The 12,747-nt window shown below is 46.2% G+C and overlaps 1 protein-coding gene across 1 annotated transcript in view; it reads right to left on the reverse strand.

The window, feature by feature from the left end:
- DCHS2 (dachsous cadherin-related 2) overlaps nucleotides 1-12,747 on the reverse strand; it is a 193,307-nt gene that overhangs the window by 172,115 nt on the left and 8,445 nt on the right. Inside the window, exons 2-3 of the mRNA XM_045552629.1 lie at nucleotides 10,729-11,310; nucleotides 8,391-10,506 (exon numbers count right to left, since the gene is read on the reverse strand). Of these exons, the coding sequence (XP_045408585.1) occupies nucleotides 8,391-10,506; nucleotides 10,729-11,310 (2,698 nt within the window). The remainder of the gene's footprint in view (nucleotides 1-8,390; nucleotides 10,507-10,728; nucleotides 11,311-12,747) is intronic.

Here is a 12,747-nt window from a genome sequence, read left to right on the forward strand (position 1 = left end):
CGGAAACCATAAAACAGAACAAAATGGAAATTCTATAAGTAAAAAATACAATAACTGAAATAAAAAAATTGTTGGGTGAACTTAACAGCAGAATGGTGATGAGGAACCTGACAGTGAACTTGACCATAAGGCCATACAAACCATCTTATCTGAAGAATGGAAAGAGAAATTATTGAAAAGAAAAATAAACAGAGCTTCAAGGGCTCAGATCAAAAGGTCTAACATATATGTATTCGGAATCTCAGAAACAAAGAAAAGGAAGAATGAGGCAGAAAAAAATATTTAAAAGTAAAGAAAACTCAGCCCCTAGAACGATCAAATATTTGTACATGAAATAAGCTTTCTCATTAAAAAAAAGAAAAGTTACCTACGCAAGTTACAAACAAAAGTAGTAACTGTACTTCACATATTAACAAAAGAAATTATCTTTCTTTTAAAATGCATTAAGATTTAAGACTCAGTGTCAACTCAAATTCATTTTGTGGTGTTAAGAGTATGCTGCAATATACATAGAATCTGTATGTTTAATGCAAGCAAGCGAGCAAACTACCTCAAGTACTGCCAAACATTAACTTATAAATTACCCTTCCTGTCACCTCTCTTCTTTGTGCTGGTCACTGATAGAGGCACTGGAAGTGGAATAGACACAACCATGATTAGATTCTACACAAGAAAAATGCCATATAAAAATTCTTGTGAGATGAGTCCAGGAAATATATCTGCCAGGACTGCAATACTGTGTTCTTGTTTATGCATAATGTAACAGAATGGCTTTTGTATTATTTTTAACAGTTCATACTTAAAATAATCTGTATTTCAAAGGAGAGTAAACAGTGCATAAGCTTAGCTTGCTCTTTACTGCATAACTTGGTTCTTGTATAATGGACATTCTTAGGCACTAGATAAGTCAGTCTCTAAATAAACAATAACTTCCTCTATGTTTCTAAGTGTAGAAATCAAGAGGAATAAAAAACATGAGAAGTGTCTAACTAAACAACTCTTTAAAATCAAATAGTATTTAAGTCCATTGATAGTAAGGCTAAAAATAATATTTAATCTCTTGAAAACATATCCATAACAATGGCTAATGCTACACAGTTAATTAAGTGAAGCACAAAAGAAATTTCAGGAGAATAACATGAACAAAAGAACTTGTAAAGGTGGAGGACAGTCCCTTGTACTGAATAGAATTTTTGGGTTAACTGTCATCAGTAATCAAACTGACCAGAAATTGCCTCAAATTCTATTTTGTTCTTTCCTCTTTGCTACCCTTGTGAAAACAAAGCTCTACTACAGGTCTTCCCTGGCTTCTGCCACAATACAGTCCCCAAAAGCATCAAGTGAATGGTATTTTCTTGTCTGAGAATTTATTATGAAATAAACCAACAACGTCATCAAAGCAAACATTCAACAATTAAAAATTACTACAGTCATTTACAATAGAAAACATAGTTTTTAATATCCATCAAATGAGCATAAGTGAATTTACTTGATTGCATGAGAGATGTCAGCATATCAAATGTACACACAACACATAAAAATGCAACTGAAACAGGTTTTACATTAATATTCTAATTATAATAATATTTTAGCAATTATTTTAACAGTAAGTTTCCTCTTTAAGGAGTAATTTGTGTTGTTCAGCTTTCTTAAGGGAGGTTTATAAATAAGTTTCAATTGATGTCCTTTTTATCTGTTAGGAAATTTCCTACAATAAATGAAATCATTCAAAAGCATTCAGTGACTTTATTCTATAATTAGCTTCAAGCTCAAAGTAGTGTGGGTTAATAAATGTTTGTTGAAGGGTACTACTAATGATACTGTTCCTCTTTAACTAAAGGGAAACTGAAAGCATCTCTTTCTTTTCTTTGTTATACCTCCACCTTTGAATGGGAACAAGAAGCTCTCAGAACAACCAATAAAAGTTTCCAAAGAGCAGTAACTGAGAAAGAGAATAGAAGACACCAAGACACTCTAAAGATCAGCACCTGCAAACCTGAGAGGGGTTCATGTGCTGGTGCTTAGTCTAACTTTGGTGGGTTGTGACCCCGAGGTGAACCCCTGAGGACTTATGACCCCACCCCCCATACCAAGGCCTTTGTCACAACTTTTATCACATTGTCTAGGCTCTCTACACAGCACCTTGTGGTGGTTGTTGTTCTGCCAAGGAATTGCTACTGACAGGTCATCTGAACTTTCCTTAAGACAGATGGGATTCTATTATGTCCAGAGGAAGATGCTTTCAAAGTCAGTAAGACAGATTTCCACTTTATTGCCAGAAGCTTATATAACTAAAAACCTAATGCACAATTTATACTCATTTCTGCTCTTTCTTCCCTCTTTCAGTGCAGGAGAATATTTATTTGAACTGTCATTTTTAATGCCATTTATCAGGCAAAATAGTTTCTTCATCATGCCTAGAATTCTGATTTACTATTATTTAATAATATATAATATACACTGAGCACTTACTAGAAGTCAAGCATTGTTCTACACATACGTGTATTAATTCACTATCCACACAACTCTATCCAGTTGACACTATTGTTATCCATATTTTAGAGATGGGGAAACTGAGGCCCAGTGCTCAAGATCACACAGCTGGTAAGATTCAAAGTTGAGATTCAAATCCAGGCACTCTACCCCCATGGTCTCTATTTTTTCATCACTGCACATAGCAGTGAACATTTTACCATGTAATGTCATACATCTTTAGTTCTAGAACCAAGAACTAGACAAAGCACTGGCAAATTATATATTGATTGCAACTAGAGATAAATCCCACAGATTCTAGGTTATACCCTTTCTATTATTAAATATCCAAATATTATCTGATCACATTTCTCAAGCAGGAAAAGGAAGTAAAGTCAGCTGATTCATCTTGGGTAGTAGCTGGTTGGGGGCAGGGACAGGAGGGATATCAAAATGAAGTCCAAGAGACAATTCTACAGTCCATTTTAGAGTGCCTAGAACAGACCAACAAACAAAGCCAGGGGCATTCCTGGCTTTAGAACTAAGGTACTAAGCCACATAGGAGCAAGACAACCAGGGAAGATGAGAGTTGGCAGGTGATCTAGGCATATCCCAGGGACAGGAGCAAATGACTGCTGTGGAAATTTTGTGTTTCCAGTGCACGAGTGCAGGTAGGTTGGGTCTACTTAAAGAAGCCAAACTAAGACAAACATATGTAGGTAATGCAATTATATGCCCATCAAAGCTGGTGCACACTATGTAAGTAATACATAATGTAAACAATATGATTATTTTAGCATTAAGGTGAGGAAGACAAAAAATACAGGACAAGCAATGCAAGACAGACTATAAAATTCCAAAGGACCAATAATAAAATATACTGAGGAAATAAACTTTACAATAAAATAAATACACATGCAAATAAAATGCAAAAAGTTGAAAATAAAAAGTTGACTAATTGTAATACTTACTACAAGACTTTCTTTTTTATTTTTTGCTAAATAGCTCTTCAGCACAATTCAATAAAGATATTGATCTCCTAGTATATGAGATTAAGGACACCAGAAATTACAGGGAACTCAAGTACCAGTAAATTACAATCCCTCAATGGTACTCACAATCCATTGTTTTTACTAATACAGGTAAACAACTATAGGACCACAAAGAACATGAAGAAAAGAGCTGGACAGAACCAGAATGCACTGTTAGGAGTGGGAAGAGGGGGCCATTGAGAAATACCTACTGGCTTTCCAGTTTGAAGAGCAGGCAATAGTAGGCAAGAAGTGATATGTACAAAACCAGGCTGATGATACAAAAAGGAGGGACAATGTAAGAAATACTGAAGGCCTTGCTGACTGCTGGGTCACATCTGGTGAAAATCAAAGATGGCACTAAGATTTTAGGAAACTCCTTCTTTCTTAATAAAGTTTCTTACTTCTAAAGCAGGCACTAGGAAAGCCACTTGGGAGAAAGAGCCCCACACTGTCCTAAACAACCTTACTTCAGTCCATTGCTGATTCTTGCCACAATCGGCACTCAGACCTCAGGAGAGAGGCCACTTGTCTTGGACACTTTGACTAAAGCTGATTAATAACCCTTCCCTTAAATCATGCCACCCCTGCTTTGGGTTCTCCATTTTTATACCCATGGTACAGCTAAGACAAGCTAACACATTTAGGAATACTTTACCAAAGTCTGGGAGATTAGTAAAAAGGGATTAATCCCAAGAAATACCATAAATCATAAACAAGCTATAGTTTAGACCATCGGTCTCCAACCTTTTTGGCACCAGGGACCAGTTTCATGGAAGACAATTTTTCCACGGACGGGGATGGGGTGTGGTGGAGCTCAGGCAGTGACGCAAGCAATGGGCAATGGGGAGCGGCTGTAAATACAGATGAAGCTTCACTGCCTCACCAGCTGCTCACTTCCTGCTGTGAGGCTGCTAACAGGCCACAGAACAGTACCAGTTCGTGGCCCAGGGCGTGGGAGCTGCAGGTAGGACCCTTTCAGCATATGGAACATAGTACGAATCAGGCCTTCCTGTCTCTTGGCGTCTTCCCAGATGGTAGATATTGTCTCTAATGGCCACTGCCCAGGCACCCCTCCTAGATAGCTTCCTCGGAGCCAGACCACAAATGTGAATAAACACATTTGCTCTCTCCCACAGTCCCACTTTGGAAACTCAAGACCCACTTTTTACCCAACTTATTGACATGGGACATGACCTTCCTCTTTATTCTTGTAATTTTCAACAATACAAAACATAACCACCCCAGCAAACAGCAAACACATACACACACACACCAAATGCATAAACATTATCTATAGAAAGGACACATTAACAAAACAGGAAAGCTTCAAAAAGGAGCCAAATGATGGTTAAAAAAGAAAAGAAAAGAAAGAAAGAAAAATATTAGAAGGGAAATGAGGTCAATTTGGGAAATGTTAGATTTGAGGGGCCAAAAACACATCCAGGTAGAGATATGTACAAGATAGAGAAAAGGCTCATCTGGAGCTTATAAGGGTGGTTGATTCTGCAGATTTTTTAAAAATTAAACTTCTGGTAATGTATAAGAAGAAAGTATAGAAAAGAGAGAAGTGAGAGGAACACTGAACCTTTGGAAATGCCTCCACCACACTGAGTGTGGGGTGGCACAAAAGGAAAAGGAGGAATGAGCAAGAGAGAGACAGAAAGAGAATATAAGGAGACAAAAGGCAGTGAAATTGATGCATTCAAGAAAGAGGAAGTGGGCAACAGTCCAAATGCTTCAGGGAGCATGAGGGAGGTTATGGCTAAGAAAAGCTCATTGGATTTGAAATAAAAGACACAGATAGATGCCTTTAGAGAGGCAGAATTTAGTAGTGTGATGGGAGAAGATCAGAACAGCTGGACAAAGAGTGATTAGCAAGCAGAAGCCGGGCACCTGTCATTCATTCATGAGGACTGACAGCAAAGGGAAGGATATGGAAAACAAGACTGCAAGCCCTGCTGGCACAGGGACCTTGCCCGTTTTCCTCACTGCTGTCCCCAGCACCAAGAACAGTTCCTGGCATGTAATAGATACTCAATAAATATTGGTTTGTTGAATATTGTTTATCCAGTGAAATTTGTTGTTTGATTCAATAAATGAATTAATGAATGAATACAGTACTTGCATTTGAGGGAGTATGAAAGAATAATCTTGTTATTACATGTAATTCAGATATGAATGCTGGAGTTATACTGTCCAGTACTATAAGTGCAGCTCACATCATTGGACTTACTGTGGGGTGGAGGATGGAGGTCTCATCTAGAGGTTGAAGTTAATCTTTTCGACAGCAATCTGAGGAAAAATGAAATCTTTTGGGCCAAACACTAGAACTGGAGGAAAGCTCCTGAGTATCTGCAGAGTGGAATTCCCTCTCTGCCTTAACTATAAAAATATCAACAGATTGAAAAGCTCCTGAAAGATGGGTTGAGAAGAGGCTCTCCACCTGGCGGCAGGTGAGGAGCAAGTTATGAAGAAATCCAGGCAAGTGCCTACAAAGTTGTAGAAACCTTTTGGAGCTAGAGGTTACCTATCTCAGTTCAGGCAGCACTAGGGACAGTGGCCAGCACTGTGGTGGCAGCAGGAGTTATAAGAGCCAAAGGATGACAGACATTGTTGATACAGAGTGGAGAAGCCACCAAGACACCTTGAAGTTCAAGGGTTTGTTGGGTTTTTTTTAATCAGATGAGATGGTATTCTCTTACAGGGAATCTAGGAAAGAATATTTTTCCAGTTGTTTCTCATTTGGTTTTGTCTGATTTTGACAAAGGAAACTTGAGCAGATATGAGGTCTAAAGGGGGAAAACTGGTAGAAAGCAAGAGAAAGAAGGTTAACGTTATAAAGAATTTATAGGATGCAATTAAACAAATCCCTGGAATAAAAAAGAGGTCCTGCAATGCAAAAGTTAGATGGGGAGGTTAATTTCTGCAAGGTGGTCTAAAGAAAGATTGGGAGCAGAGAGAAAGATGACGATGCTTCTGTGAAGCTCACCTGGAAGTCAGGAGACAGAATCAGCTGGGGGGGCTTATAGAACACAGAAAGTACACGTAGATTCTGGGGACAGGCCACAGAGAGCCTAGTGAGTAAGAGGGTTTCTGCAAATCTTGAGGGACTAGATTGCTGGAATTTCCAAAAATTCTAATCAGCACAATTTAATACTGTCTGGAGCAATACTTGGCAACGTAGGGAGGTTTTGTTGCAATTGTTGGAGGTACAGTCCTATACTTGAGCCAAGTTCAGCTCCCCATAATGGATCTACCACATACGGAGTCGTAATAATGGGATAAACTCACACCTCATAGCAGAATCATCTCACAATATTAGAAATAATCCTAAATACAAGTTCTACTCAAAAGACTCACAATTAATCCACCCTGCTTATTTTCTGTCAAATGGAGCCTAGTTGTACTATTTCTACCAAGATCCGTAGGGTCTTCCAGATGGAAGAAATCTTGGAAATCATCTAGTCCAATCTCTCAACTATTATGACTTCATTTTTAGAAATCCCTGGCAGAAAGTATCAGTGGACACTGGCACCCCCAGTCTCCTCTACATTTCTCAGCCTCCTCTGCAACACATCTGAGGCCATATTGCTGTGTTCTGGCCAATGTGACATTGGTGGAAGTAATCTGAGTCACTCCCAGCCCTGGCTCTCTCTTCCCTGGAGGAGAACCAGCCAACCTGCATCACATATTAGACTCTGCTTGAGAGAGAAATATACTATGATAATTTTAGTCACTGATATTTTTGGATTTGTCTGTTTCAGCAGCAATCATTAATTAATTTTCAAGCCACCTTTTAATAACTTAGCAACGCAGATCTGCCAATCATGCTACAGACGGGAACAGGGATTGTTATTACCCACATACCCAAAGGATTAAGATGAAAGAAGCAGTCATGAAACAATATAGTCACGCCTCACTTATCTAAAGGTTATTATTTGAGACATAACTTTGCTGGCTAAAGCCTCAACCCCCTAGCTGAGGACCAGGGAGCAAGCAGTAGAGGCCTTAAACCAACCCAGGTTGAGAGGTAAATAAAGCTTCACTCACCACTTAGCTCCTCAGGCTCTATTTACTCAAGTTATTCTGGAGTAAATCAATCAATCTTGGAAATATGATTATCTCACATGAGATAAATAGGAAACCAGAAGCAAAAAAAGAGTGGCTAGAAGTGGGCAAAACCAGCCATTCTGACAGTGAAGGAGAGATCAGAAGGACTCTAAAAGCCAACACACCCAAGTCAAAAAGGAGGGTCCAGTGCCCCATGCCTCATTTTATAAAGGATGATTGGACCCCACTGCTCCTCAGAGTCCTGAAGGCATCATGGCGAAGCTCAGCCCACAACTGATGCTAATAATGATGACTTGAGTCTTCACCCAACCTTTGCAAGCTTCCAAAGGTAGGAAAAGGTAAATGGAAATGGTTTCTCAAAACAGTTTCAGTGTTTAGAGACATACACTTGGTCATTTGAAAAACTCATTAAGGGCTACCTTATTCCCTAGGATGCCACATAAAGTTACTCAAAAATATGAGTCATTGCCAACTGCATGTGGTCTGATTTAGAGTGAATGGCTCCCCCCAAACCGATTTAGGCGCACACATCCAGGATGCAGGAAACCCAGCTTCCACGAGAAAAATCAAGATCTAAATGTGATATGAAGTAGAAAGGAACTTAGAGATCATGCAGCCAAGACTCTGGAGGAAGGTTAGGTGATCAGAGGGCACACATTCATCTATGTCACTGTGGAGAGGGAACCACAGCCCCTGTCTCTTGGTTTTGCAGCCAGAATATACTCATCCACATCACAATTTCCCAGGCCCACTCCCAACCCTCTCCATCCCTTTGCAGGCCTTCTGGTTGGCCCACAGGCCTGACGCACTCACCTCCAGAAAGCAGTGTCCAACTGGGGCATGCTCAGCAAGGGTGGCATTGTACACTTGCCTCTGGAAGATGGGCTCGTTGTCATTCACGTCATCCACGGTGATGCTCACCAGGCAGGTGGCAGAGAGCGGAGGCTCTCCAAGGTCCTGGGCCACCACTCTCAGCTCCACGGCCTCCTGGACTTCTCGGTCTAGAGTCCGGATGGTGCTGATGACAGCGCTTTTGGGATCGATGGTGAAAGAAGGTCCACACTCTGCCGTGGGCAGAGCTTCTGGGTTGCAGGGAGCCGAGAGCTGGACTAGTGTGTAGCGGAGGGAGGCGTGATCAGTGCCACCCTCGTCGGCATCAGTGGCGCTGACCCACACGACTGCGGTGCCAGGGGCCGCGGCCTCAGACACTGAGGCCCGGTAATGCTCCTGGCTGAAGACAGGAGGCTGATCGTTGAGATCGGCCACCCGGAGCAGCAGCGTCTCCTCTGTGCTCAGCGGCGGGGACCCTGCATCAGTGGCCACCAGACGCAATTCATAGAGATCGCGGCTCTCCCTGTCCAGGGGCCCCTCGACGCAAAGGAAAAATACCCCCGGGGGGCCGCCCGGCCGCAGTGAGAAGGCTCCCTCGCCGCCTTCCAAAGACAGCGAGATGCTTCCAGCTCCGAGGCCTGCACCAAACTGCCCGGTGGCCTCCTCTTCCTTCTCCGGTTCACCGTCCGCGTCAGACACTGAGACGCGAGCCACGTAGTCGCCCGGCTGGGCGCCCTCGGAGACACTGGCGGCCCCCCCCTCAGTGAGGAAGAGCAGATGAACGGCGGGCGGGTTGTCATTCACGTCCAGCACGGCGACGGACACGCGCACGGTGGCGACCTCGGGCTCGGCGCCTCCGTCGCGGGCCTCGACCACAAGCTGGTGCCAGGCCTGCGCCTCGCGGTCCAGAGGTCTCAGCACTCTCAGCACACCGCTCAGCTCCTCCACCGCGAAGTAGCCCGCGTCGCCCAGCGGCCCGCCACCGCTACTCGCCCCGGGTACTTGCCGGGCGCGTACGCTGTAGCGCACGTGGCCATTGGGCCCTAGGTCGCGGTCGGTGGCCAGCACGCGACAGACCTCGGAGCCCGGCGGGGCGTCCTCGCGCACTGCTGCGCGGTACTCGCCCTGCTCGAAGACCGGCGGGTTGTCGTTCTCATCCAGCACGCGCAGCTCCACGCGCAGGCGCCCCGTGCGCCGCGGGCGGCCGCCGTCCCACGCCTCGATCTGCAGCTCGTGCGCCGCCGCCGCCTCTCGGTCCAAGCGCCGCAGCAGCACCAGGTCTAGGGGGTCTAGGGGCGATGAGGAGCCGGGCGAACGCGGCGACGGTGGTAGCCCCGGAGTCCCATAGCGCAACTGGAAGAACGGCCCTTCGGGGTCCTGGAGCAGGTTGGACGGTTGCACGAGGGTGTAGCCCTGTGTGCTGAACAGCCCCGCGTCGGGGTCGTGGGCACCTGGCAGGCGGAATGCGGTGCCGGGCGGGGTGAGCTCAGAGACGTCGAGTTGCAGGGAGTCCCGGGGAAAGCGCGGCGAGTGGTCATTCACGTCGTTGACGCGGATCTCCACCTGCACTACGGCGCCCAGCAGCGTGGCGGCCACGAAGCTGTAGTAGTCCCGCCGCTCGCGGTCCAGGAGCCGCGCGGTGCGGATGATACCGGTGTCCGGGTGCACGTGGAAGTCGTCCAGCAGCGGGGAGTCATCCGAGTCCTCGGACAAAAAGAAACCGCTCCCCTCCTGCTGCTGCGCGGCTGGCAGCCCTGCGCGGATGTCACCCACCAGCGTGTCCGGGGGAAGACCCTCGTCCACGGAAAGGCTGAGGTTGAACAACTGGGCAGACGAGCCCGAGGCCGCCCACAACCACACGTGCACGAAGAGCCGGAGCAGGGAGCGCTGCGCTCCGGCGCTGCCGCCGCCGCCCGGCAGCCCGCGGGGTGACCCTCTCCTCCCGGGGAGCAGGAGGCTCTTCCCGACGGGAGGCCCCCGCTGCTGACGCCTTTCGCCCATCTTCCGCCCAGAAGGGCTCGTATCTCCTCCAGCTCCTTGGGAAGGCTCCCGGGTAACTGCCAGCTTGTGGTGGAATCGCAGAAAAATCCAGGAGCCTCTTCAGTGTGTGAGCCAAAGAAGAAAAGACTTTGTTTGGCAAACAAACCGGCAGACCCAGGAGTTCCCGAGGTTACATCTGTAACTGGTGAAAGCTTCCTCTGCCTGCAGCTCACGCAGCAAGGAAGCTCTAGCTGCCTCTGCCGCTGCAGCCACCTCTTCAGCCCCTGGTTTTCTTTAAACGAGTCTCATCTCTTTTTCTCTCTCCTTTTATTCTTTTTACATCTGTTCCTTGTTCTGCTCGGCTGGTTGTTTCCCCCTGGTAAAGTCAGGTGCATTATTTGTTTTGCCAAAAAGCAGGAAATTATTTAAAGCGCGCGCACACCAGGAGAGGATGGGGATCGGCCGGAGAAGGGGTGGAGTAAGGGCGGGGAGGCAGCGAGTCGGGGCGCCGGGGCTGAGGGAAGAGGGAGGGAGGGGCGCTGCGGCCGCGTAGGCTGCTCCGGGGGCGGGGGCGGTCGCTCCCCGCGGTGTCTCCCGTCGCCGAGGACCCCGCGACTCCCCCGGTGACCTCGCCTCCGCCGCCTCCCCTCCCCTCCTCTCCCTTCCCCGCCGAGTGACGCGGCGCACACGAGGGCAAACTCCAACCTGCGAGCTGCACCTCTGCAGCACGGCCGAACAGGATCGAATGGGAAGGGACCGGGAGATCGGAACCGTGGGGCGGGCGGGGGACGCGCAGGCGGGGCGTCTGCCAGGCTCGGCATGCCAAGTGGTGATGGGCGGGGGTGGCGGGGAGAGGGACGCGGCCTCTCCACGCCCCAATCCTCTGGACCGTCCCTCCGGCGGGCCTGACGCTTGGCTCGGGCTGAGCAGAGAAGGTGGGGGTTATAATCACTTTAGGGAGCCAAACTTGTGTTCTCCATTTGGCGAGAGAGTCTCGGCCCCGGCGGAAGGACAGAGGGAGTCAAAGGCCGATGCACAGCTGGGGCCAGGCTGACTGCAAAGGGGGAGAAGGCGGAACTTGGAAAGACCTTCGAGAAAACCCGAGAAATCTGTGACACACATGGTGCAAACCACGCTTTATTATGCCGCGCTACTACTCAGCGACGTGTGAGCGTCTTGTCACTCCCCTCTGCCACCAGGAATGACGACAATAGATTCGGCTTGTGAACCCTTTTTATACATTCAGCGCCATCATAACACTTCCAGGATGTTTTACGATGCTGATTTATGAGCAGAAAGACCGGGTGGCTGAAACCTCACCGCCTCCCAACGCTCCACCACCACCCCTAAGCTAGGAAGTTTGCAAGCAGGGCCACCCTACGGATACCACTTTGAAAACTAGCTTCTGTCTGAGTCCAAAGAAAATGCCAGTAAATCGCCATAGTCGCAGACTTCCCTTCAATTATCCACAATAATCGGTAGAAATTGATAAATGGCCTCTAATAAAGTATGCCTGAGGAAGGACTCTCTGGTCTCTTAAGACTGGGTCGCCCTATTTAGCAAATGGTTTCTGCAATTTTGCATTTCGGCCGGAAGGAAGAATTAATTTCCTGGATACTGTTCCTCTCCTTTAGGAAGACCAAGAGATCTGCAGAGTGGCCCTTTGCAGCAACAGTAAAATACCTTTTTAGTGTACAGCAGAGTTATATATAATTGCTAATCCACAGCCACACCATCATCTCTGCCTCTGACAAAATTTTGTAGCAGAGATGTTGCATGTAAATGAAGACATTGTTAAAAGTAAATTCCACTTCCTTTCACCAATGAAGCCTCCTTAGCCATTAAGATTTGTTATAAGTCTTTGGAGTCTTCTTTTTCCTCAGCATGAGCAATCTCACCCTAACCAGTTTCCCTGCCTCCACTCTTGCCCCTTTCTAAGTAATTCTCAACCAAGCATCTGGATTGATGTTTTAAAGCTGACTCTACTCGTCATCTCCTGCTTAGAACCTGCAATATGATTCCATTATACTTGGATTATAATTGAGACCCCTTCGGTCAGACTCCTTCCAAGACTACAAGGTCCACCTTTCTGACCTTGCCTCGTACCACCACTCTGGATCCAGCCATACTGCCTTCTTTCTGAGCTTGGTAATTTGAATTGTTAGAACTTTCCATGCCTGGATTTCTGTTTTCTTCTTTGAAAAATTCTGGATCTTCCTTATTTGGGTCGCAACTCAAATGCCAACTGTTGAGAGAGCTCTTCCCTCATCACCCTACCTCGAGTAGCCTCTCCCCCTTAAACCCTATGTTCTCACACTATATTCCATTTACAGTACCTACGGCACCTGAAGTCATCTTG

The sequence above is a fragment of the Lemur catta genome, chromosome 5 (assembly GCF_020740605.2).
Source record: "Lemur catta isolate mLemCat1 chromosome 5, mLemCat1.pri, whole genome shotgun sequence".
Lineage (NCBI taxonomy): Eukaryota > Metazoa > Chordata > Mammalia > Primates > Lemuridae > Lemur > Lemur catta.